Below are 25,610 nucleotides of genomic sequence, written 5' to 3' on the forward strand. Positions count from 1 at the left end.
GCTGGGCAACTAGCAGGATATCCCAAGACACATCATACAGAAATTAGAGATCGATGACAGAAAACGACACGGGGTTTCATAAATCTTCAGTCACTAGAGTGGGTTTCTGATGTCGAATAGGTGGAATGTACAGCAACTTCGGATATTACAGGGCATAACAACAACAATCCATCACCAATGAGGATCCCCAAAATCATGTATCGTGGTGAGAAACGGTCCTTCTTGGCGACCTTATGCGAAACGGACAGCCAAAAAGGTAATTCCCCGGAGTCTTCACGCTAAAACAAGCCTCCCCGTGTTGAAGAGGAATAATAATTATCCACTACACACACTACCCCGCTTCAATGAAGCTTTCTTCAGACACAGGTGGCTTAATTATGCATCACTTTGTTTCGAGAGTATAGATCTTTGCAAGCCGTGGTGCTTCAGGTATTGATCGGCGTTCATATTCTCTGACAGGCAGGGGTGGTGGATTCCATACTCAGGGGTTGTGGGGTGTAACACTTTCAATGTACATAGCTAATTATTTTTTACTAAACCAAGAACGAACTAGTAGTTTCTAATACGCTGTAATGATTGATGGAGATAGAAAACCAAATGTGCCGGTCAAGTAAGCGTGGCAAGTTGATTGCAAGCTGAAACAAGAACCATCGTGTTAAAAAGTCTTGATAGCTACTCGCTTGGAAACAAACAGACCACATGTGTAGCTTATACATAACTATTTGAAACTCCGGCCTTACCACGCTTGACCCTGCATATAATTTCCCCGGACCATCCGGATAAGCCTACCAAGCACCGAGAGAGTGCATGTGCTCTTTCATATCCGCTGCCTGCAGCTTGTGGTATGCATAGCCTGGGTGGTAGTCATTCCACCAGACACAGGTAGCACCATCGTCATTGATACAACTAGCATCGGTGAATCCATATGTTGCCGGGGCGTCGAGAACTTTGGTCATGAAGGCGAAAGTATCGTAGAGAACGGTTGTAGTCTACAGCTAGGTTAGTTATGCAAAATCATATATATATATATATAACCAGAGAGAAGCACTTACACCACTGTTGTCTGAAATGAACTCATTGACCATTGTTTCCATGGCATCGTTGAAAGCCGCGAGCCACTTAGCGTGGCCGGCCACAACAGTTGTCCCTTGATTGGCGATCTGGGGAGATCGGCTTGTAGGGGGAACATTGAGGAAGATGAACTTCCGTCCACCATTTGCGTAGAGCTTTTCAGCTTGAGCTTTATACTGGGCCATGATCTTTGGAATCAGGACGCTGGCGTCGTTGCTTGACCAAGCATAACCAATGCTATGAATCAGGGAGTTAGTCTAGTCGCTAATAGGGACCTAGGGAACATACTCATTGATTCCAATCCAGAATCCAAAAACCGCATTGTCCGAAGTCCATGGTGCAGTATCAGGCTTCTGGCTATATGCCGTCTCGAAGCTGGCGACTTGCGTTACCATATCCTCCTTGGTATTGGTTTTGATAAGGGAATTGTCGAGAGACGCTCCTCCAACAGCGAGGTTATAGCTGAGAACTCGTGAGGCATTGTTCACAGTAGTCATGTATCCCACCCAGTTGACACCGCCAGTGGTTGTTCCGGTACCTGTTGTTTTCAATCAGTCAAGCTTAGTTGCCAGATGGCGAATAAAACCCACCCAGTGCCGGGTTACCCATCGGGTTGCCAGCAGTTGGTTGCGTGCCGCCGACATCGAAACCGGTCGTGGTGTATGAATTGCCACTGCGGATTCCTTTTAGCCCCCTTCCCAACGAGCGATAAATGGATACACAATTCATCACTCACAATGTAAAGAAATAAGTGTCTGTAGCACGAGCTTGCAAGGGGGCAGCAGCAGCCAGCCCAGCGCCAGCGATCATACTAATGAGATGCTTCATGATGAGGAGGGTATGAAATGAAATGTCTAGTATAGTCTAGACTCTATTGGAGTATGCACACGTCCATAGTTCTTTCCTTATATACGTGTACTCGTCCCTTCAAATATTGTGTTCTTTCGAACAAACAAGCCAAGGGCCGAGGAGGGATAAATTAAAACACGACACTATGTCATTTAATTGAATAGTTTTGTCAATCATTTCCTCAAATGGGCCTGTTCCGAATCATCCGTATTAGGACAAAATACGGTGAACTCCCCGAAGCTGCGGGGTAAACATGGAGTAGTGTTGGGATAATCAAGCTATTCCACTATTTCAGAGGAGCCGACTAGTTCGTTGGAGTTGACGAATACCCCAAGTCACTATATTGTCCAGTCGTATGGCTTCTGGACACCCGCCATGCAGCTAGAATGCATGTCCTAGTTCGTTTATGTCTTCCTCTTACCCGAGTAGTTCGCTACTATCTTCCTCTTGCCCGGTGAATATGCTATTGTCATCTCGCATGGTATCGGCTATGTTCATATTGTTGTATTGAAGTCTTATGTATATCCGACATCGAATCGGCATCATGCAGATAAGGTTTGATCCGATTCGGCAGCAAACATCTCTATGCCCACACCACATACAACCAATCGCGACTGCTGTATTTCCGATCCAGGCACTTGGCTCTCTGCGGGAAGGCCATTCCCAGGCCCATAGAGGAGTCCCAATGATGCTATATCAGCCACAGAGCTGTATGTATCCCGTAAGAATTTGACAATAATCCCCTCCGTACCAGGCTGTACAGGGTCCACGGTGATTGACCAGATTTTGACTCGGTAGTCGTTGCCAGAGGACACCACGGTGATTTTAATGGATTCTGTATTTGATATAACATCACGAAAGATTTGCTGATTGAGTACTTGCACTGAGGTGACCGCCGCAGCATGAGCATCGGGGATAGAAACTGTAGCTACCTGCGCATTTGTGCCGGTGTTGGATGGATGTGTCTGCAGGAGGGACACGGAGAGAGAGTTATCGTCACCTCCAGCCACAACAACAGTGGATGTGTCAGATATAGGAACCAGTTCCATCCCCTTGATGCTGTTGGAATGAATCTGATATCGACTTTCGCATGTGATGTTTTCTGGTGAGATGGAAGAGCCATCGAAGGTTTGCTTGGCCTTCAAGGTGGATTGTGTGATTGTGTAAAATGGTTCAAGTGTGCTTGTCAGATCCCACAGTGTGAAGTGGCCATCGGTTGCTGCGGTGATGAGGCTCACGGAAGTGCTTGTAACCAAGAAATGGGCTTGAGTCAAACAATTGGTCATGTATTTTCCACGAGCCAGGAGAGTGAATTGGCCCCCATTAGATGGCGAAAAGTGGAAGATCTGCAGGAACGTTAGTACTGGCCCGAGGTATATTTGAAGGAAAGAGCCACCCTTACCTTAAAAACAGAATTGGAAAGAGCAAGGCACAGGAGGAAACCACGCTCCCCGTCAAATTCTTCTACTTCCAGCAGATCGAAACTAGGTATCCGGAGATCGGAATTCACGTCGTCCTTCGGACTGGCAGCCATCAATTTTGTGGCAACGCCGAAGATGGGAATGGTGCAGACTTTCCACACGAAAAACTCCTCGTATGCAGCACTGGTGAACAGGTATCTCCCATCCTTAGACCATGTCACCTGCTGGATCCCAGACTTGTGTGTATCCAAGACGCGCAGACACTCAAAGCTACCCCACGGACTTGCAGCCGATGACGAAGTTGGCGTGAAAAGACGAACAGTAGTGTCCTCTGCACCAGTCGCGAACAGAGGCCGATCCCCACCGGTAGGGTTGAAAACACCTATCGCTTTGATTTCCCGTCCGTGAGCACCAGCTCGGAGTAAAGTAGTAGCACTAGTTCGTATGCGAGTAGTCATTAAAGAAGTTCCGTCTTTCCACGTGAACAAAGCATTGTCTTTTTTGTCTCCTGGGATGAAGTCCCAGCCTCGACGAAAGCCGCCTGAAGCAATGGATACGATATCCGTCAACTTCGACTCATTGCGCAGGACGAAGTCTTGAGATCTGAATCCGTACAGCATGAAATCACCAGTCGCGTTATCGAAATAGGCGCCTTCGATGTTCCCACCGGTCATAGATGCTGTACGGTGCACGGTCTGTATCGACACAGCATCCGTCCCGTCCGCACAAAGCTGCAATTCATGGAGACAATAAGTTCCGTCTCGCCCACAGGTCAATACAAAGTCCGATTTTGTGCTATCACTCGTAGTAGCAGATGTCACGACGCTAATGTGATTGACAAATTCTCGGCCATGAACACGGCGGTTGACCAACAAAGGCTCAGCCTCAGAGGTGTTATATATAGCAAGGGCGCCTAATTTTGATCCTATAATCAAGTATTGGCCATCAAAGATGAAAGACGCACTGCAAACCACAAATGTGGATGGTAGGCTAAAGGTGAATGTTTCAGTATTTGGACGATCAGTGTTCCAGTCGGAGACGTTGACGAGTGTTATTTCTTCTCCGGTAGGATAACAGACGACAAAGCTGAAGTTTTTAGAAGAATTCAAGGGATCCGTCCTGGACGAATGAGCCTGAAGGAAGAATATTCCAAGGGGTCTGTTGCCAACGTCTGCGATATTGATCACGGATTTTGAGGCGTGATTATAAAGTCGAATGAATCCTCGGCAATTACCGATCAATGCCAGACCCCTCTGGGGCAAAGCGGTCATGACACCAAAAGAAGCAAGGTCAGGTGTCTCGCATATTGCCTCCCAGGTGATGGCAGTCTCCTCTGCTTGGTTGAGATATCCAAGCTGGATGTGACCTTGTGTAGACGTGCGAAGAAGGTAGTCTTGGGTGATAAATGCAAAGGCTTTCGTTCCATCAGCTGTGGGATTCTCCCTTTTTCTCTACTTGGAGATTAGGTGATTGCGACAAAGAAGCGACAGGGCCATTGCCCAGATGTTCGTCGTCATTTTCTTTGATGGGGAAATTTTTCAGTGCACCATCGGCACCTCCGGTGTAAACCACAGTCTCAGAGCCAATTCTGCAAAGATCCAGAGACCAAATGTGTTTTCCCAAATGTGTTTTTATTGAAGAAGTCTGGGTGAGCTGATAATCAGTCGTCCCTGCAGATGATGAGTGCCAACTTAGGTCCCACAAAACACATGTGCAATCCTCTCCACGAGAAACCAATCCCATGTGCGTTTGGTTATTATTTTTGATGGCCCTGAAATGGACACCCCAAATGCGAGACGTGTGCGCAAATGCCTGGACCACACATGACTCGGATCCAACGCTCTCCTCGCCTGCCCCAACCGGACCAAAACCTGTGCTTCGCAAATCAAAACCGTCTGTGGAATATGCAGAAGGATCTTGGGCTGTTTTGTGCTCGCAATCCGATATATCCCAAATTCTCACGGTTCTATCGTCACTGCAACTGGCCAGTATCCTACCAGAGCGACCTCCATTCAATGACAGGATTTGGGGAGAGATGCGGACACCGAATATTGATCCGTCATGCCCAGTGAAGAAATGGTGGATGGAGGCGATTGCATGAGCCTTGTGTGATCCATTTTTATTCAAGAAACACGACCATACGATGATTTCTCCGAACACGGTACCAGCGGCAATGAGAACATGGGAGGAAGACAGCGCAATCACATCGGCGGAGTAAAGGATAGACTTTACACTCGTCGCCAGCTGATATATGGATAGTGTTGTAGTTCTCCCAGGAACCTCACTGTCTAGCACTTCGAGACTTAGGAGTGTATTGTTTGAAGTGATAAAAAATGCCCCGTGATGGCCATCTGCTGCAGCTGCGCACCCACTCATAATCCAATCTGGAGCATTGAACTCGGTACTAGAGGCAGACAACGTGACTTCGTTGTCAGAGGCGATAAAGAGGTTGACCGCTCGCACCGAGCGACCACCCCAGGCGATTATTTGTACATGACTCGAATCATGATCCTGTAGTCGGTCACTCAAAGTAATGAAACCATGAATATTGTTTCTTTTGAATATCTGGATTTGAGCGGCAACAACACCGGTGGTTCCATCAACCACCCCGAAAGAATGTGCCTTGACTTTGAAAGATGAATATTCTATCATCCAATACAAACGTCTTCAACGCTGTTATCGGGAGAAAAGCATCAATATGCTGCAATTTGAGTCAGCGGGGCAGCGTTTTGACTACAGATATTGCAACACTGACCTCAAGTGAGAGAGACATTGCCAACTTCTACGCACATTAAGCAGAGAAGGGAATTACACCGAATGTCTCAATTGGCTCAGATAGAAGTGTACATCCCACCAACTGCCAAAAAAAGCCCACTACTTTTTCGATGATTTCCCCGATGTGGTTACATAATACTGTCACTAGTCCACAAAGGGTAATATTGCACACGTGATCTCGCGACCCAGGCGCGGGAGCTAAATGACGCTCGGCCCGGGGGGCTCGGTGCTCATGTCATCTGCCCCAGAAGTCGAGAACTTCTCAGTTAGCCACCTTGCGAGCACCCCTCTCGCTATATGTGGATTCTCTCTAAAATGCCAGACCTTTCTAGTACAGACTCATGATCTGATACCCCTTTAACTAGCCATGGGTGTCACCGGCCTCTGGACGGTCGTGCAGCCCTGCGCTCGCCCCATCAAACTCGAAGCGCTCAACAAGAAACGACTAGCTGTCGACGCGTCGATCTGGATCTATCAATTCCTGAAAGCGGTGCGAGACAAAGAAGGCAATGCGCTCCGAAATTCTCACATCGTTGGATTCTTTCGCCGCATATGCAAACTGCTGTATTTCGGGATCCGGCCCGTCTTCGTCTTCGATGGCGGGGCCCCTGTTATGAAAAGGCAGACAATCGCTGGCCGAAAGAAGAAACGCGAGGGCCACAGGGAAGATGCTGTGAGAACCGCGGGAAAGTTGCTTGCTGTGCAAATGCAGCGCAGTGCGGAGGAGGAGGACGCTCGTCGACGCAATAAGACCCATAGACAAGAGGAGGAAGAGGTGCCAGATGCTCCGGTCTACGCTGAAGAGGCTTTTATGACAAATGCAGAAAAGCAGCAAACTCGCAAGTTCAAGAAGAAGGATGCGTACCACCTACCTAATCTAGATGTCTCGCTTCAAGATATGGGAGCGCCAAACGATCCACGCATCATGTCCCAAGAGGAACTGGAGGAGTATGCTAGACATTTCCACCAGGGACAAGATATCAACCTTTACGACTTTTCCAAAATCGACTTCGATAGCATGTTTTTCCTTAGTCTGCCCCCCACTGATCGCTACAACATCTTGAATGCAGCAAGGCTGAGAAGCCGACTTCGAATGGGTTATTCGAAAGAACAGCTTGATACCATGTTTCCCGACCGCATGGCATTCTCGAGGTTCCAAATCGACCGTGTTGCAGAACGTAATGACCTTACGCAACGATTAATGAATTTAAGTGGCATGAACGGAGACGAAGCATTCTACAAGTCTGGGCAGCGCATCGCAGGAGAACGTGGCAGGGAATACGTGCTTGTGAAGGATCGTGAACACGAAGGTGGCTGGGTCCTAGGTGTTGTCGGAAACCGGGAAGGCCACGAAGAAAAGCCCATCGATCTGGATCGACCTGAGATACTATCTGAAGAGGATGAGGTATCGGACGAAGATGAGTTCGAGGACGTTCCAATCGAAGGTCTGAATCGACTTCCGAAACTTCCTCTCCTTCAAGAGGGTGTATTCGACCGATCGCTTCAGCTTGAAACCGACGAAGATTTGGACATGAGAAGGGCTATACAAGAATCGCGCAATTCTGCACAGCGACAGTCAGTAAATAATCGTGCACAAGTGGTTGAGGATGACTCGCTTTTTGTGGAAGCCGAAGGAAATATTGGCGCACAGCAGCAGAATAACGACACTGATGATTTCTTTGATGGTGACGACGATGACCTCGAACAAGCTATTGCCCTCTCGTTACAACCAGATACACTCGGCGACGAAGATATGCCTGATATGCCCATTTCCCGACCGGTCGAACCAGCTCCCTCTAATGAGATGGTGCCAGATCTTGAATCTGAGAGTGATGATGGAATGGACTTTTCAGCTGCCATAGCAAGAACAAAGGTTGCGAAGAAAGCCTCATATGCACCAAGTCCATTCGGAGGTCCTCTCCCCTTCGAATCAATCAAACTCACTAAAGTTACGAAAGATAATGAGAAAGCTGGTGAGGTTGGTGAAAGTGCAGGGGGCTTTATAAAGGAGTCTACAAAGAAACCAAAACAGACAGACCCACTTCCTCCATGGTTTGTTGGTGAGCGCCCAGATGTGGGATTCATCGTTGATCCCATTGAAGATCCTGAAAAGGATGAGCAACCTGCGGCACCAGATCATCTGTTCCTCTCCAATCGTCGCTCGCCGGACATTATCGATGTTGACGAAATTTCCGCCACCAATGAAGTTGTTGATATAGAGGATAAGGAGGAGGAGAAGGAGGAGAAAGAGGAAGAGGAAGAACAGAAAGAGAAACCCAAACAAGTCTTTCAATTGGAGGACATTGAAAAGGTTTACAATGAGCTTTCTACAAATCTGGATGAGAAGCCTTTGAGCGAACCAGCTCTAGCTCCGATTAATAAAATTATTGACAGGCCGTCCGCACGCACCGAGCATTCCCCTTCACCAGAATTTGAAGATGTTATCCCTCAGCCACCCACCCAAGGCCCCGAGATCACTGTTGTATCCCATCAAAAGGCGCCACCCCAGCCCCAGCCCCAGCTCTTCGAAGAGGTCGACCGAGTTGAGGATTTCATGCAGGGCCCGGCCGACTACAGTGACCCGGAGGATGAGGAGCTGTTCAAGCAGCTTGCAGCTGAGGGTGAGGAGCATGTGCGGTTTGCCAATACTCTTAATCATACTGCCCCCAATCAGGAAACCTTCGACTACGAGCAAGAACTGAAGCAACTACGGTCTCAACAGAAAAATGAGCGACGTGATGCAGACGAGGTGACTACTATTATGATCAATGAGTGTCAACAGCTCTTGACGCTCTTTGGGTTGCCTTATATTACTGCGCCTATGGAAGCTGAAGCGCAGTGCGCCAAATTGGTCTCGCTAGGCCTCGTGGACGGGATTGTCACGGACGACAGTGATATCTTCCTCTTCGGCGGAACGCGAGTTTACAAAAACATGTTCAATCAAAGTAAATTCGTCGAATGCTACTTGACTTCCGATTTGGAAAAAGAGTATGCGCTCCATCGACAGAAACTTATTAGCTTTGCCCATCTCCTGGGCAGCGATTACACAGAGGGCATTCCTGGCATTGGTCCTGTGACAGCTCTAGAGATCCTCACCGAGTTTTCCAACCTCGAAGAGTTCCGCGATTGGTGGACCGAATTGCAAATGGGTACAAATAATGCAGAAGATGTCCACCTTGCCTTCCGGAAGAAATTCCGAAAGAAGGCATCCAAGATCTTCTTACCTCCTTCATTCCCTGATACCAAAGTTGACGAGGCATACCTGGAACCAGTGGTTGATGACGACCCTTCCCAATTCCAATGGGGTGTTCCTGATTTGAATGGGTTACGGGCCTTCCTCATGACCACAATCGGCTGGAGCCAAGAGCGGACGGATGAAGTCCTGGTACCAGTCATTCGCGACATGAATCGGCGAGAGCAGGAAGGTACACAGTCCAACATCACACAGTTCATGCACGGTCCACAAGGTGCGGGTGCATTTGCACCTCGTGTCCGTGCAGGTGGACCCAGTCGCATGGAAAAGGCATTTAGTCGACTGCGTCAAGAAGCTCAGTCAGGCGGAACCTCCTCGCTGGATGGTGGGCAAGCTATCGGGGATGCAGAGATAGAAGAAGAAGAAGCAGAAGAAGAAGCAGAAGAAGAAGCCTCTGTTTCGCGAAGTAAAGGCAAAAGAAGTGGCTCAACCGCCAAGCCCAAGGTTGGCACGAATAAGAAGCGAAAGACCCGTCGCGCCAACTCTCATGAACCATGATATGGGTTCTCGCATGGACAGTATACTATGTACATAATAGAAACACATGTGCAGATACCCGTGGACTCATTCCTAGTATTTATTAAGCCTTTCCATGGGGCACAAACATCATCCTTAGCATCGTACGTGAAGACACTATGTAGGTATGTGAGGAGGAGGATAACGATCGCTCCTTCCGATACAGCCCTCTTACAATTGTAAACATAAGATAGAGGGTCAATGACTTCTAATGTTGTCTCTCGACGGAAGATTGGTCAAATGGATGAATGCAAGCATCGTAGATTAAGCAAACAAAGAGGTGGTCCAGCTACTGTCCGATCTACTGTCCGATAGAATGTTTGCGACACGTGAAGGAACTACACATGTGGTCTGTCCAGAACCTTCCGTGGCCAATATAAAAAGGCTTTGCTCGCTCCTTCTCCTCTTCTTGCTCTTCTTCCCCTTCCTCCCCTCCAGCAACTACGCCTCGACCCAACTTCTACATCTCCATATATCTCTGCATTATGACTTTTTTCATATCTATTTTAGAAGATTCAAGGTCAGAATATGATGATCTGATACGACTAACTTAAACACAAGCTCATTGACATTCTCCATCTTAGACCCGTCACCTTGGGATCCTGGAAATCATACCGGGATGGGACATGTTCAGACCCAGATTATAGCACAACAAGCTTGACCCCACTATCCAGGGAAAGCTGTTTATGGTTTATCCCAATCGTGGAGGGTTCAAAGTGAAGAAGGGAAAGGGAATTCTAAGTCTCATTGCTTAGATTGCTAAAAAAAAAAGATCATGAACCATTTCCTACGACCATGGAAGACGCTCGGTAAGAGACGATCGCCCTTCCTATATTGGACATCATTATGTGGGTCACACACTAAGTGGATAGCCAGAGCCAGAACCGAACGGGGTGATGTGCACCTGGACTGCGGGCTACCTATATAAGCCTACGTATTCCGCATTACAAGGCGGAGTGACCTTTTGAAGATATTTGGACCGATCGCGATGCCCAGCCAGCGATAGCATCGGAAATGATGCTGCTCCTATAATGTCGATGGTCCCGGCATGTGCTTATTGTTGGCCCACAGCCCGAAAATGTGGTACCGCAGGAACAGCTGGTATGAGGAAACGAGTCGGCGTACGATACGGATTGAACGAGCGTGTGGGCGGACAAGTGACATCTCGTGTTCGTTGGTCATAGTGCTGATCTTGCGTTCGTCGGAGAAATGAAAACGCCATGGATCCGGGAAACTTCCAAATGCTCGATAATAGGTTGTGGCTGTTGGAGGTCGGAGGAGGCGAAATTCTGCCACATACTCGGTATGATATAGACACTATGCTCACGATTCATCGAGGTACTAATAGTTGTGCTATTAGGACAAGTGGCCCGATATTTGCGGGACCAAAACGCAATACGCGCCTTTTTGTCGATATATATCGATATATGAAGAAGCCACCTTCCTCGAAAAGATTGACACCCAAGGCATAGGCTGTTAGGCCGTTTGTTGTTAGAGAGGACGGTACGACCGATCTCGCTAGTCTGCTGGATTTTTAGCAAAGCAGCACGACATGGATACTCTAGGGTCCCAGATCTCGTCATCCTTGACAATGGTGCTGCTACAAAAGTCGTTGGTGAAGTGAAGCGCCATGGGCTAAGGGATGGAGTACACTCTTTTGAGGCTGAATGGACGCCTTTGTCGCGCCATTGTCCCGCGGTAACTGAATGCCTTCGACATTGCAAAGGATACATATGTAGTTTCTATTCATAGATCAAATCTCACCCGTGCTTATCATTGTAACTCCAGTTCCCTAGTCTTTGGCATTCACTCTTCTACTGTACAATTGTATCAAACCCGAGACCACATGGGTTTCCCCACGAACAGACGATCTCGGCGATCGGCGATCAGTGGAACTGGGGCACCAATGATAGTTTTATGAGTTCTATACAGGTTTCTTTTTATCAGAAAGGAGAAATCCAGTCACTTATGGTTACTGTCTGATGTAGTATATAGTGTATATATAGTGTATATATAGTGTATATAGTAGTGTATAGTATAGTATATAGAAGTAGTATAAATATCAAATACAACCCTTTTAGACTTCATGACATCAGGGGGAGATCGATGACGTCGATGATCGTGAAGACTACAAGAAAATGCAACTTCAGACTTATATGTTGAATTGGTTGGAATTGGTTGGAATTGGTTTAGCTTAGCTTGAATTGGCTTGAATTGACTTAACTTTGACTTAAATGCTGATTTCCTACTCCTTTAGTGTCTTAGCGTCCAATCTTCCCCCTCGATTTCCTTCAGAAAAATAGTCGACGTCACTTCCCGAGAGCTTCCAGGAGAATCTTCACTTTTTTTTTTTTTGATCAGCTGAGGGAGTCACAGAATATATTCTGTCCGTTTGCAGTCGACTCTTTTTCTTTTCTTCTTTTCTTCTCGTCACATCCAGGTCAAGTACGTATTCCAAAGAGAAGAAGAAAGAAGAAAGAAAAAAAAAAAAAAAAGGAGAATTCCCCTCTTTAAACTCACGTCACTACTGCGCAAGGCACTAGAAACTCTTTTTCTATTTCTTTTTTATTCTACACAGGAACAAACATCTCGACATCTCTACATCTCTACAATCATCTTGCTATCACCAATTTCCCCCGCTCCAAAACATGCATCGTACCTATTCCATGCGCCAGTCGCGCCCCCCGACCGCCTCGCAGGTCGAGAGTCCACCACCACCACTGTCCACAACCAAAACCGGGAGATGGCTAGGGAAAGGCGGAATCGGTGAGTGCGATTGGGATATTTCATACTCTCTGCGATTGGCCTCGATGACTGGAAATCTCCCCTGGATGTTCGTCACCTTGGAGGCTGCCTATTTGGGCCGCTATCTGCTCACGTCGCACCTCCCGAGGGAGACCACAGCCAAATTGGATACCAGTCGTCGGGGAGATCACTCATGGAAGAAAAATAAAATAAAATTGAACCTACTAACACCCTACGACTAGGCCATGCCTTCCGCAAGAACGCCGCCGGTGCCTTCGGACCCGATCTCGCCAAGAAGCTGTCGCAGCTCGTCAAGATGGAAAAGAACGCCATGCGCAGCATGGAGCTCGTCGCCCGGGAGCGCATGGAAGTCGCTGTATGTGGATGGCCCCGAATCTGTGATAATCATGGGGATAATTTGGAAACTGACTCGGTCGCCATAGCAACAACTCTCCATCTGGGGTGAAGCATGCGATGAGGATGTGTCGGATGTGACGGACAAGCTCGGCGTGCTGATCTACGAGATCGGTGAGCTGGAGGATATGTTCGTTGACCGCTACGACCAGTACCGTGTCACCATTAAGAGCATCCGCAACATCGAGGCTTCCGTACAGCCCAGCCGAGACCGTAAGATTCTCCCTTCAGTGTCCCGCCCAACTCTCCACCATTAACTAACCGCATGCATCTCCAGGCAAGCAAAAGATCACCGATGAGATCGCCAAGCTGAAGTACAAGGACCCCAACTCTCCCCGCATCGACGTGCTAGAGCAGGAGCTTGTCCGTGCCGAGGCCGAGTCCTTAGTCGCCGAGGCCCAGCTATCCAACATCACCCGCGAGAAGGTCAAAGCTGCCTTCCAGTACCAGTTCGATGCACTCCGCGAGCACTGCGAGAAGGTCGCCATCGTCGCGGGCTACGGAAAGCACCTGCTCGACCTGATCGACGACACCCCCGTCACTCCCGGCGAGACCCGCCACGCCTACGACGGCTACGATGCCTCCAAGGCTATCATCCAGGACTGCGAGGATGCCCTCACCAACTGGGTTTCTTCCAAGGCAGTTGTCAAGTCTAGTCTCTCCCAACGCTCCCGTACCCTCTCCCAGCGCCACCGCTCTAACCTCAGCAAAAACCGCGAGGGCGTGGATCTGTCTGGACAGGACCAGCCTTTGGCTGGGGATCGCGACTCTTGGCTCCCCGCTGACCAGCACCCCAACTATGAGGACGGTGATGACGGTGTCAGCACCATTGAGGGCGAGCTGCGAGGACGTGAAGAGGAGCGTGAGCCTATTACCGCATAAGGGGTGTAATGAATGAAAAAGAAGGAAGAAAAAAGAAAACAAGATTTCCACCTTCTTTCCCTCTCACGAATCTGACGGCTGAAATTCTCAACAAATGATATACGATCTATCATTTGTCCCTTCGTTTTTCATCACGTTCCTTTTTTTTTTTGTCAAAAATCCCTTCCGAATCTTCCATATACTCTGTTTCGTTTTATTCTTGAATTCCGTGCTATTCTCGAAGAAGACGCACATCAATCACGCCATGCAAACTTTGGGATGTTTGATGCCCTTTTTTTTGTTCCACATGAACGCCTCTCAATGTCGTGATCCAACGGCTCGGAATCGTGCTTTGGGGATGTCCGATGTCCACTGTCTCCATGCTCAGATCGACGGACGTGGGTCTAATTTCCCTTTTTCCTTTTTCCACTCTTGAGATCAAGTGGGAATTACCTCGGTTCTTCTGTTTTTTTCTTTTCTTTCTTATTTCCATTCCCTGTTTTTACTTAATTGATGTAATACCATCTTATGTTGACTTGTTTTTGCTTTTTGGTTTGGGTTTGGGTTCTCGATTAGGATAGTCCGGGATAATTAAGGTGTTTAATGGATTGTTTGCAGAAATTCATATTACTCAATGTAGTATAGTTACCACATGTAGATATATACATGTAGACATATTTTCAAAAGGTATAGTCTGTGTGGCTGCAGAGGGATTAGACCATTACCCCGGAAAAGTGAGACATTCTCCAATGGCAGTTCATCTCAATGAGGAAATCGCTCTGATATAGCACGCCAGCTAAATCACGTCACTCACCGCTGCTTTGATGTGTTTGTTATTACGTATCTGGAAAGGATCCTATAATCCTATACAACATAGAACATAGAACATAGAGTAGTAGGATAGTAGTAGGATAGTAGCACGAAGAGGTAAATTCATATAGCAATTATCCCCATAGTTTATATTGCACGCATTCCAGTCCATAGATAGCCAGCAAGGACGGAAAAGAAAACAAAAAAAAGGCAAATCCCATAGAAAAGAAAAGAAAAAAGAGATATCAAATGTAGAAACAAAAAACAAAAAACAAAAACAAAAAAACAAAATTCGACTTCCCCGAGTCTGGACCACAACACCGCCAATTCATCTCCTTTCCCGCAACCCGGGGAAAGGAAGAAAACATGAAACAAGCCTTCGCAGCATACGATCGGATGGAAAAAGGATAGGAAGGGGTGGGAGGATGTAGAGGTAGAGAGCGTGGGCAGGAGATATAAAGATAAAAGCCCGATGGTAGAGGATAGGGAGTAGAGAAGGGGAGTAGGGATTGAAAACATCCAACCAAAGTGCCGGATCTGAAGTGCAGAAGAAAAGACCATCCCTAGAAGTCGAAAAAGCCACGGTCGGGAGAGCCGGGCGACGAGAAGAAGAGAAGAGTCGTGACATCGTCATTTGTCTGCGCTCATCTGTTCCCATCTTCCATTTCGGAAAGAGAAGGAGAGAAAGAAGAAACGAGTGCAGACATCATAGCAAAGCGAGGAGATCGGGAGGAAAAAGCAGAAATGCTAATTCGGTACGGACGCCTTATAGAATAGAAGACCAGAGGAGACGTAGGCTGGGGAGATGATACAAAGAAAAGAACAACAAAACAACAAAACAACAACGCAAACAAACGACAAGAAAAAAAAGCACATTCTTCCATTTTAGCTCGTCACTCCTCGGTGCCGACGCCCTTCTTTTTGGCTGAATATGTTTTTGTCTGGTATTAGCTCCAGGACCTTTTGACTCGAGAGCAGAGCTATCCTTAGCCGGGGCCGGCAAACGAGAACCAGCATCGTGTTTCTCAGTGAGGAGGTTCTTCAACCAACGATTCTCCATTTCGAGCTGTGCGACGCGAGCCTCAAGGGCAGAGTTCTTCTCGGTAGTTTCCCGAACCGTACGTTCGAGGACCTGCTCGCGCTGCTTCTTCTTCTGACGGAAGCGAGCGCTGGCAGCGGTATTTCGACGACGACGATCTTCCTCTGCGGCACCGCGTACGCCCTCCTCTTGATCGAGGGCGGCGGCGATGTGATCGCCGGAGATGGTAGTGCTGTACTTGGCGTTTCCCATCTGGCCGTTGGGGGGAGATAGATGAGGAAACATCGGATGGAGTGAGGGCTCCCTGTGCGTGACCGAGCTCGTCGGGCGCATATGGGACTGGCGGGTAAATTGAGTGTGCTGAGTAGGGCATCATGTGCTCTGGAAGATTGTAGTTGACGGACTTCTCGCCGGGAGGACCTATGGATGGAGTAAGCGATCGAAGTCGATATAACCCCGAGGGAGTGAGCCCCATGGATCGGGAAGTGCAAATCATAGTCCGGAAGGATATAAGCTCAAGAAGGGTTTCAAGGGGATGTGCAGTTAAGCGTCAGCGGGCAACCGCTGGCGTTTGTCATTTCATTGCGGGATTGCGTGCTCGTGGCATTTAGGGAGCACCGACGGTGATCTCCTTCCACCATTGGAGATGAAGGATGCATGCCAATTGCTCACATCCTGGGCTTTGCGGCCTCGAGCCCTTTTTTAAACAAATGAAATTTGAACATGTGTAGGGGAGGGGAAGAAGGAAGAGGTTCAGCAACCTGGTGGTGCGTTTTCTTTTCTTTTTCTTTTAAAAACAAAAAAACCAAGGGAGAAAATCAGGCCGAAAAAAATAGACACATCGAACTTCAATTTTCAGAGAGAACTCAGAACCCCGGAATTAAAGCTCAGACGCAGAGGCGCGATGGCGTAACAAATGCAACATTGGGCACAAGAGATCTTAAAAGCTTGACACGTACCGTGATAGGGATAGCCTCGGAGATCGAGGGAGCTGCGGTCGTCTTCTATACTCTCATAGGAACTGACAGACAGACCTCCCATGCCTTCAGTCTGATCATAATCCATACTGACGTTGCCAAACGGGACCAGCCCGGTATCAGCGTCAAATGAGTATTGTCGGGTCTTAGCTGCTGGGTCGTGACGCGACATCAAAAAATTGAAGTTCTCAAGTTTGTCGAAGACTGGACCTGGACCTGGTAAAGGTGGTTGTTCCCCCGGCATGGTTGAAGAGAGAAAGAAATAGAAAAAGAGAAGTTCAGCCCCCTTGACCTTTAGGGTTATGTGAGTTAAGAGAGAAGAGGGGCTTATGATGTTGGCAACCCCAGATCAGGACGGGATTTTCTATGAAGCAAATCAGAATCACCAGTTAAAAAATTGCTTAATATAAAAAAATCAAGACGAAAAAAAAGGCGAAAAAAAGGCAAAAGAGTTTAAAAAGAAAACAAATAAACAAATAAATAAATAAGAGTGAGACAAGATACTCCAGTTAGATAGGTAGAAAAAGACCGGGAAGTTGAGTTCTCACGATATAGTTGAAAAAAGAAAAAAAGGTCACTTCATCGTCGCATGCCGCGGGAGTTCCACCTGAACGAATGAAACGGGAAATAAATGGAGTTGTTTTTAATAAAAAGGGGGGCGAAGAGGAAGATGAGGAAGAAAAAAAGATGCTAGTCGATGATCTGATAGAATGGAGAAATGTCGTGATCGCGACTTCTGGTTCGTCCGTTGGAGGGATTCACCGCTTTAGGGGTATATCCCGTACATACGGGACTTCAGGAGGTATATAAGGATATATATAAAGAATAACCAATTTATTAAAGTATATAACTATATATAGTTAAGAGCTTCTCCAGATTCAAGAACTGAGATATCAAGCTCTTAGACCAGCAAAAAGGGGGGACTTTGACAATCTCCACTTACCTCGGGACCCAGTACCTGATTCCAAGTACTCCGTATCGAGGTACTACAATGTACAAATATGTACGAAGTACAATGTTATATAGTTAACTACTCCGTAGAATGTTACAAAATGGGTATGAACTGTAAGAACTGTATTAAAGTGCACGTAAGTGTATTCTATATTCTCCATGATTTGTTTAAGTACATCACGGATGACGCGGACTCAGTCGCAGTAATACCCGTAACCCGTGGACAGACACCCTGAAAGCTTGGCATCGGAAGCAAAATCCCCCCACCCGCACAGTCTAGAAACATTCGATCGTCGTTTTTATGACATATGTTTTATACTAATGTGAATATGGAGTACTTTTTCTTTGCCTTTGAGCGATGATCTGGGACGCATCCTCAACCGTTATACCTCGCACTCGATGCTCCACTCTTTCTTCCCCTAATATGGTATCTTCCGCAATGGTCCGATAGATCTCAGCAAACCCTCCATAAACATCGGCTCCGATCCCATTCCATCCACCCTCCACATCAAACGCCTCCCCAATCCCACGCATTTCATCTTCCCACCGGTATGCCTTGGGACTCATACCAATCACCCCATTCGTCGCAAGTGCCGCAGTACGTGGAGCATACTCCTCCAACAACGTCAGCAATTCCGGCAACATCTCTTCCTTCTGCGCAGTAGAGAACGACAAAATAGACAGCGCGGTGAGACCTTTGGTCAGCGCCGCGAAAGATAGTTTGAGCGTGGATGCGGCGCCAACCCGAGATGAGACAAGCCTTATATTCAGGACGCTGGCTAGTGTCGCAAACCTAGGGGCCAGATCCACCAATCCGGACAGCACCACACTAGGTTTCTTCCAGCTCCCGTCTTGCGTGCTTTGCGTTGGCGGCGGCCCAATGATTCCGCCATCGACGAAGTGGCACCCTCGGCCCTCTTCCGTGGTTGTGGTTGGTTCGCTGAATAGCGTCGCCATCTCCGACACCAGTCGGGCGGGTACTGCGTTGAGCTCCAGGTAGTATAGCTTGGACCTCTTCGGCTTGCTTTCTACGTCCTCTACTGCCTCTCGGAGACTGCCGCTCGGTGGCTGGGCGGATGCGTCGGCGATTCGTCGTGCGGTCGCGAGGGCGTTTCGCGGAGGTACGATCGAAAGTACGTAGTCGGCTTGGATTACTAGTGTTTGGTCCGTGGGAAGGGTTTCGATGCCTGCGGAATGAATTCGGGCCAGTGTGTGCTCACTGGCGACGGTTAGTTTCTCGGGTTGGGTTTCCGTCGCTGGAGTCGTACCTTCTTCCTTCTGCGACCGTGACTACTCGGTAGTCGTGTGCTTTTAGGAGTCGGGCCATACCTAGACCCATGTCTCCGATCGACACAATTCCAATTGTAACGGGTCTCATGATGAGTGAGGTGATTGTCTCCTGAGGTTTTAGGATGGGTAGTAATATTTTTAAGTAAATCAGCACAACACCGAGTACTTGTATCACCACATAACTACTTACTGCGGGGGTAAATTCGCTCCATTTGTCAGCGAGATATGACCTCGAGACTTCCAACCTGCTTGGTTGTGAGTCTGTGTAATATTGTTATCGTTGGGTTATCGCGATTCCCAAATGTGGTATAGAGACTAGAAGGATTTAAGCTTTCCTTCACCTCTTTGCCTTGTCCTTCTAGAAAGCGGCTTCTGAATGATACGTCTATTATTAACCTGAAACGATAACTAATTCGTTGCTTAATTATTGCATGAAGATCAGACAATGGCTTGAAATACCCGCGATCACTTAATATATACAATGCACTTCTATAAGATGGCTAGGCCCCTGTAGATACTTGGTACATCCAGGTACATCCAGGTACATCCAGGTACATCCAGGTACATGTACCTACCAGCCCACAGAATTGTATAGTTAGTTACAAGGTTGTATACAAGGTTCCAGGGGGGTTTGGAATCACGTCATTATACAGTCCTCCTTTATTGGAATCGGGTGAACATACTACACCTAGACGCCTACATGCCTCTTTTGTCTCTTTCGTGATCTCACTCATTCTCTATATGGATGCGTAAGCCCCAAGCAGGCGGCAAGACCTTCTTACCTTCTTTATCAACGAGTCGAGCACTACGAATCCTTCTTTCTCTCCCCTAGTGATCCCCAATGTCTTGGAATCCAAGCTTTGAAGGTGGTGATAACAGATGATCGAATTCCGAAAATCAGCAAAATAAAATATAAGTGATACATTCTCCTAGGACTGTGACCCGTGATCTATGCAAAATAGAGCCCTAATAGACCTTCTACGCCCTAAGGGGTGTGTAGTCGACTATGGGCCTCAGGCAAACGCAACGGGCCTGGCCCGAAGAATAGCACCCTCCCATTGGACGGCGTGGCGGGCGATCACCGGCGGGCCCGAGAAATGCCTTTGCCTTATTGGACAGTGCATCGGCCATCCGGCCCCGAAGTGAAATACTGCCTGACGATTGGCTAGATGATAGGCATAGTAAAATGTTATAGGAGTATATAACCTACTGAGGTTAATTTCTGGTAGTATAACATTAAGTAACTAAGCTCTTTATCTCAATATATCTAATACCTATCCCAATATGAGCAACAAGAGCTCAAGCGACTCCAACGAGGGCTCTCACGAGGGCTCCCACGAGACGAAAGACCTCGAAGCAGCCAAACCCACAACCCTAACCGAGGCCTCTCTCAATGCCGACTCCAACAAAGATCCTGATCTCGTCACATGGAGCGGACCAAATGACCCAGAGAACCCCAAAAACTGGCCTAAGGGCACAAAATGGAAGAATACCTGGGCTATCTCCCTTTTCGTCTTCATCTCACCAGTCTCATCATCCATGATTGCCCCCGCCATGCAAGATCTCGGCAAGGCCCTAGATATGCACTCCGATATCGAGATATACCTATCCATGGCGATTTTCCTTCTAGCCTATTCCATTGGCCCTACATTCTTCGGTCCAGCTTCCGAGCTCTATGGCCGCGTACGTCTGCTCCAGGTTAGCAATGTGTGGTATCTAGCCTGGAATCTGGGATGCGGTTTCGCCCAGACAAAGTCCCAACTCTTTGCTTTTCGTTTTCTTGCCGGTATTGGTGGTAGTGCGCCGCTCGCAATTGGAGGGGGTGCCATTGGGTCAGCGAATAATAGAATCCCCGGTATATCCTACGTGTACTGACCAGAACTTGCAGCGATATGTGGAGCGCCGAAGACCGTGGCAAGGCCATGGGCATCTATACTCTTGGTCCGCTTCTCGGACCTGTCGTTGGACCAATTGCAGGCGGCTTTATAGCCCAGTACTCGACTTGGCGTTGGGTCTTCTGGGCAACCTCTGCCGCCGCCGTCGCGGTCCAGATTGCCGGGTTCTTCTGGTTGCGTGAATGTCACCCGGCTACGCTCCTACGCAAACGATGCGACATCCTCATCCAGAAGACGGGAAACACCAAGCTGCATACCGACGAGAAGGTAGAGACGCTCGCTTACAGACTTCTGCATGCCTTCGAGCGACCGGTGCTTCTGTTTACAACGCAGCCTATCGTCTTTTGCATGGCCATCTACATGGCCTACCTCTTCGGCGTAACGTACCTCATGTTAGCGACGTTCCCGGACATCTGGACAGAGGTCTACCACGAGAGTTCCAGTATTGGCGGACTCAACTATATCTCCATCGCCATTGGGTCATTTGCCGGTCTCTTCATCAATCTCAAGCTGGTCGATCAAATCTACAAGACCCTCAAGGCTCGAAACAACGGCCTCGCTAACCCAGAGTACCGCATGCCGTCGTTAGCTGTGGGTTCCTTCATTAGCACCATCGGTCTGTTCTGGTACTGCTGGAGTATCGGGCATACGCACTGGATCATGCCGAATATCGGGGCATTGCTCTTCACCGCAGGCACGATCTCCTGTTTACAGGGCATGCAGACGTATATCGTCGACAGCTACGAGACCTACGCGGCTAGTGCTATGGCGGCTTGCGCTATTCTGCGCAGTTTGTGTGGGTTCGGGTTCCCGCTCTTCGCGCCGTATATGTATTCGTCTCTCGGCTATGGCTGGGGTACAAGCGTGCTGGCTTTCATCACTATGGCTATTGGCTGGTCGGCACCTTTTGCGTTTTATTTCTTTGGGCCTAAACTTCGTGCTATTTCTAGGTATGCTGCTGGTTAAGTTGGGTGTGGATGTAGCAGATTGTCTAGAATAGCCAAGTTTGTGGGAATTTGGCAGACGACCTTCATTGGTCAGGAAGCCAAACTTTGTTGCCAACGGAAATCGAGTCGGAGTATCGCATTTTGGTAGTCGGATTCTGATGGTGAGATATGCAAGGCGCATCCAACCAATATAGTATGCAGCATGTAACTAATCCACACAAATTAGTAGCCTACATAGTCACGAGGAAATGTTGATAGCTACTTGATCTATAATTTATGGGCGGCACTCCTAACAAACCTTTCGGCCTTAACCTGTGCACACCATGCCGTCCGACCCGTAGAAACACATTTCTGCTTCTCCTCCCCTATTGATTCGGATCCATCGCAGCGATGGCTATAAGCTACCTCGAAAATGTAAACTCTTCCCCTGCCGCGAATCAAAGCCCGGTGGCAGAGGCCACCGACTCAGCCCCAGTTGGCCCTCAACATAGTTGATCCCAGAAGACCCAATCTGAAGGGTCAAACCCGCCATTTAAATCCAGGCTTGTCCCATCAATGTTGCCGAAAACTTCATCATCACGTCCGTCCGCGAGCTTGATGATTTCACCTCTTTCATCCATGCTCTCCTGCTGTCTGTGCCTGCTCACTTTCGGCTCGTGTTGGGCACGCAGTGCGGTTATGAAAGTAGGCTCTGGGGCGGATTGACTTGAGGGATTCGCAAGCCAGGCCTTGAGGGTTAGCTTACCGATTGTGACGTGTAGGGTCCTTCTGCCCTTGACTAGTTCTTCGTGGTTAGAGTACACATCTGCAACCTTGCCCCAGGAAGTATGAAGCTCGTAGGCCGAGTAGAATCCGACATCTGCGATGTTACGTAGAATGCAAAGAAGGGCATCCCACAGGAAGAAAGCTTGTGTTTGCCATCGATACTTCCGCATGCTGGGGTTGCCGTAGATGGCGCTGGTTGTATCGAGGATCCTTGCTGCGAGCGCACAAATATCCCTCCTTTGAGCGTCTGTGATGGCTTGCGTCATCAGCAGCGGCATTCTAGCCCGCAGTCGAACAGCATTGGTCGCAGATCGGACGATTCCCGAGGTGAAAAAGTGCAAGGGGTTTAGGATATCGCAGTACCGAAGGAATTTAGTCTCGATGAGATCTTCGACCTGGTCAATAAGTCTCTCAATGTCCTCTGCGTCCTTAAATTGAACCGTGCCACCAACTTCCTTCAATTTGACGCCAGTTCGGATATAGAAATTGGACAATTCCATCCGAGACAAGCAAAAAATCATTTCTGTGGAGTTTCTCTGTTCGAGGGGCGGCTCCGACATACCGGGGAAAATCTGATCATCGTTGATATTCAATGGTTGCTTAGTATCCCAGCTATTCGGCGATAGTACAATACCAGTGCCTGAAACCTGACTCGCATAACTGTCCAGCGGAAGCAGTTGCCAAAAAAGTCGCCGTCGCATCTGAACCTCAAAGGGTGGTAATCCCAGGGTTTCACCATCACGGTGGAGCCCCATGCGTTGCGCAATGCGAATGGCAATACCCGTCAAAATCCAGAATGTGTCAGAATCGATTTGAGTGCGCATAGCAACGAGAAATAGTGTGTAAGCCTGTAATACCGGCATTGATGTTGTTTTCAGCCACGACGCATTGATAAGTGCTTGGTGTACAGCGGTCCGATATTTCGACATCAAATAGTTCCTCGGTTGGTTAAACTCTTGCACACAGTCAGCGTCCGACATAGAGAACACAGCGAAATAGTATATGACAAAAAGCAGGCATTCGTCGCTCTTCGAGGCCACGGAGGGTTGCTTTGAAACAGCGTCGACCATTTTTGTGACAGTCGGAATATGAAGAACTTTGCACAGAGGCTCCACGTTGTGCACGTACGCATTCCAGAGCTTAGTCGCCTCCTCGTGGCCAGGGTGTTGCCCGGTGATGCTCTGCGTGCTTCCGAGTATGGACCCAGAGATGGTTTGTGCCGCGAGGACGCCCAGAAGACCCGTCGGGGTGCTCTCATCAGCTCTGGTGTCCTCGCGAGGGCTGTCATCCTGGTCGGAATCGGATACTTCACACAGGTCGCCCTCTTCAGCGTCAAGTAGGACACTGTCATGATAGCGAGACTTGCCGTCGGCGGACAGAAATTTTCCCGAGCTGGTGGATTGCGAGTTCGGGTTTGGGGTTGGGTTCCGCGTGCTGGCTGCTGATACCTCCGTCTTTTGGCTGTATGGAGTCGATACAGAGGTTGTATGGAGAAGATTGTTGTCTCGCAATATGCGCTCGTACCGCACTAATCGCTCATGTACATCTTCAAACGAACTTCGCTGTCTCTTTCGCGACGGGGGAGCCTGGTAAACGCACTGGAGCTTTGCTTTTCTGCAGCTCGAACATGCTGACACCGTCCTATCGCATTTGGTTTTCTTGCGCACGCAAGCTTGGCAGTTGAAGCGCACTGCGGTTATATCGGGACCAGAGTCATTTTTTACAGCGATAGATGGTGTCCGAACCGGCGCAGGAGCGATTGGAACTAGGTGCGAGACGACATTATCGACATCCATGACTTGGTAGCACCGATAGCCTCTCGGCGCTTCGCAGTTCTCCAGATGCAGGGTGAAATATGTATGATCCACAACAAGACTTAAGTCTTGTGAGCCATGTCAGGAGAATTGATTTCGCCGCTCCGAGGGATGAAGGCCGTTGCGCCAGATGCAGTGATGTGATGATAGTGGTAATTTAGTGCATCGGCATCCCCCCACCTCCCGAAGACGGTGTGGAGGGTCAGAATGGGGACTCCCAGAGTCCCAGGTACATAGCACTAACCTTGGAAGTCACTATCCCTAGTGGCACTTCTATAGCTACATAATAAACATATTTCTAGTTATGACACATTCTATCCACCCAGTAAGTAACTTACATCGCATGATAGATAGCCTTAAGCCTTGCTAATCCCCTGTCTCTACCCATATATAGGTAGTTATTAGTTCTCTCCTAGCTATATGCCGGAATAGTACCTTGAATACATACAAAAGGACCTTGATCAGGGAGGGGCGCTACACAGGCGTTTCTCACCATGGAAGACATTAAGAACGCTATCATTCACTTGCTATACATAGAAGGTCCTCTGTACAGTTTATGCTTTATACTTCATGGTTGGGCAGATCAATCAGATCAATCAGATCAATCAGATCATGACAGAGACACTCTCGTCATCCTAATCTCGCTATGGTATAAACTTCTTCTCTCACGAGATTTCGCCTGTGCATGGAAGTTCAGGGGTTGGAAGCCCGTGGAGCAATCAAAACCCCACGGGTCGGCCCATCAAAATACCCCGGAGGCAGCACAGAAATAACGGAATTCGGTACTCCCGACATCCGCGTTGATTATTCATCGCATATAATTTTCTCTTTTCCTGAAGATTCTGAACATCTACCTCTTAGGTATAGATAGACATCAAGAAGAGATCGAAATAAGGAATAAAGATCTCCCGCTAGTCCTCGCCATTTCCGCTGGGGCGAATTTTTTTTTTTTTTTTTTGAATGGTCTTGGCATGCACATTCATGACTCCCACGCAATCCACAACCGGCCGCCATCAAGGCAATGAACCAGTCATCTTCCCAGAACTCATTTTCCATGGATTCTGCGATATGGAGAGGACAGCACCTGAGGGTGGGTTTCGCTTGTCATCCCGAGTTCCACTATTCCGGTGGACTCCGGTTTGGGGGAATCCAGCATTGCTGACCGCCATATGACATCTATTTAGGCTTGTGAGATGTGCCATCGAAAAAAGACCAAG

At 48.2% G+C, this 25,610-nt stretch overlaps 8 protein-coding genes across 8 annotated transcripts; 3 read left to right on the forward strand and 5 right to left on the reverse strand.

Annotated features, from left to right (window-relative positions):
- Window positions 1–785: 785 nt before the first annotated feature.
- On the reverse strand, window positions 786–1,899 carry N7516_004805 (SGNH/GDSL hydrolase family protein; the record flags this gene model as incomplete). Its single annotated transcript, XM_057217525.1, has 5 exons — window positions 786–989; window positions 1,053–1,308; window positions 1,360–1,609; window positions 1,662–1,744; window positions 1,808–1,899. The coding sequence occupies 5 exons, from the start codon at window positions 1,897–1,899 to the stop codon at window positions 786–788; spliced, it is 885 nt and encodes a 294-aa protein (XP_057079408.1).
- A 563-nt stretch (window positions 1,900–2,462) lies between these two features.
- N7516_004806 (tRNA (34-2'-O)-methyltransferase regulator RTT10) lies at window positions 2,463–4,858 on the reverse strand (the record flags this gene model as incomplete). Its single annotated transcript, XM_057217526.1, has 3 exons — window positions 2,463–3,266; window positions 3,323–4,755; window positions 4,819–4,858. The coding sequence occupies 3 exons, from the start codon at window positions 4,856–4,858 to the stop codon at window positions 2,463–2,465; spliced, it is 2,277 nt and encodes a 758-aa protein (XP_057079409.1).
- Window positions 4,859–6,483: 1,625 nt separating this feature from the next.
- N7516_004807 (ssDNA endodeoxyribonuclease RAD2) lies at window positions 6,484–9,867 on the forward strand (the record flags this gene model as incomplete). The annotated part of the gene is made up of 1 exon (XM_057217527.1): window positions 6,484–9,867. One exon carries the CDS (start codon window positions 6,484–6,486, stop codon window positions 9,865–9,867), a length of 3,384 nt encoding a protein of 1,127 aa, XP_057079410.1.
- A 2,684-nt stretch (window positions 9,868–12,551) lies between these two features.
- On the forward strand, window positions 12,552–13,926 carry N7516_004808 (Eisosome component PIL1/LSP1 family protein; the record flags this gene model as incomplete). Its single annotated transcript, XM_057217528.1, has 4 exons — window positions 12,552–12,651; window positions 12,873–13,006; window positions 13,074–13,257; window positions 13,322–13,926. The coding sequence occupies 4 exons, from the start codon at window positions 12,552–12,554 to the stop codon at window positions 13,924–13,926; spliced, it is 1,023 nt and encodes a 340-aa protein (XP_057079411.1).
- Window positions 13,927–15,608: 1,682 nt separating this feature from the next.
- On the reverse strand, window positions 15,609–16,975 carry N7516_004809 (bZIP transcription factor; the record flags this gene model as incomplete). The annotated part of the gene is made up of 4 exons (XM_057217529.1): window positions 15,609–15,640; window positions 15,676–16,006; window positions 16,038–16,174; window positions 16,714–16,975. 4 exons carry the CDS (start codon window positions 16,973–16,975, stop codon window positions 15,609–15,611), a joined length of 762 nt encoding a protein of 253 aa, XP_057079412.1.
- Window positions 16,976–18,000: 1,025 nt separating this feature from the next.
- On the reverse strand, window positions 18,001–19,060 carry N7516_004810 (NAD(P)-dependent oxidoreductase; the record flags this gene model as incomplete). The annotated part of the gene is made up of 2 exons (XM_057217530.1): window positions 18,001–18,901; window positions 18,951–19,060. The coding sequence occupies 2 exons, from the start codon at window positions 19,058–19,060 to the stop codon at window positions 18,001–18,003; spliced, it is 1,011 nt and encodes a 336-aa protein (XP_057079413.1).
- Window positions 19,061–20,256: 1,196 nt separating this feature from the next.
- Window positions 20,257–21,833, forward strand: N7516_004811 (MFS transporter; the record flags this gene model as incomplete). The annotated part of the gene is made up of 2 exons (XM_057217531.1): window positions 20,257–20,804; window positions 20,861–21,833. The coding sequence occupies 2 exons, from the start codon at window positions 20,257–20,259 to the stop codon at window positions 21,831–21,833; spliced, it is 1,521 nt and encodes a 506-aa protein (XP_057079414.1).
- Window positions 21,834–22,296: 463 nt separating this feature from the next.
- N7516_004812 (putative C6 transcription factor) lies at window positions 22,297–24,375 on the reverse strand (the record flags this gene model as incomplete). Its single annotated transcript, XM_057217532.1, has 1 exon — window positions 22,297–24,375. One exon carries the CDS (start codon window positions 24,373–24,375, stop codon window positions 22,297–22,299), a length of 2,079 nt encoding a protein of 692 aa, XP_057079415.1.
- Window positions 24,376–25,610: the final 1,235 nt, after the last annotated feature.

This window comes from Penicillium verrucosum (genome assembly GCF_028828655.1).
Source record: "Penicillium verrucosum strain IBT 35672 chromosome Unknown utg000001l_segment0_segment0, whole genome shotgun sequence".
Lineage (NCBI taxonomy): Eukaryota > Fungi > Ascomycota > Eurotiomycetes > Eurotiales > Aspergillaceae > Penicillium > Penicillium verrucosum.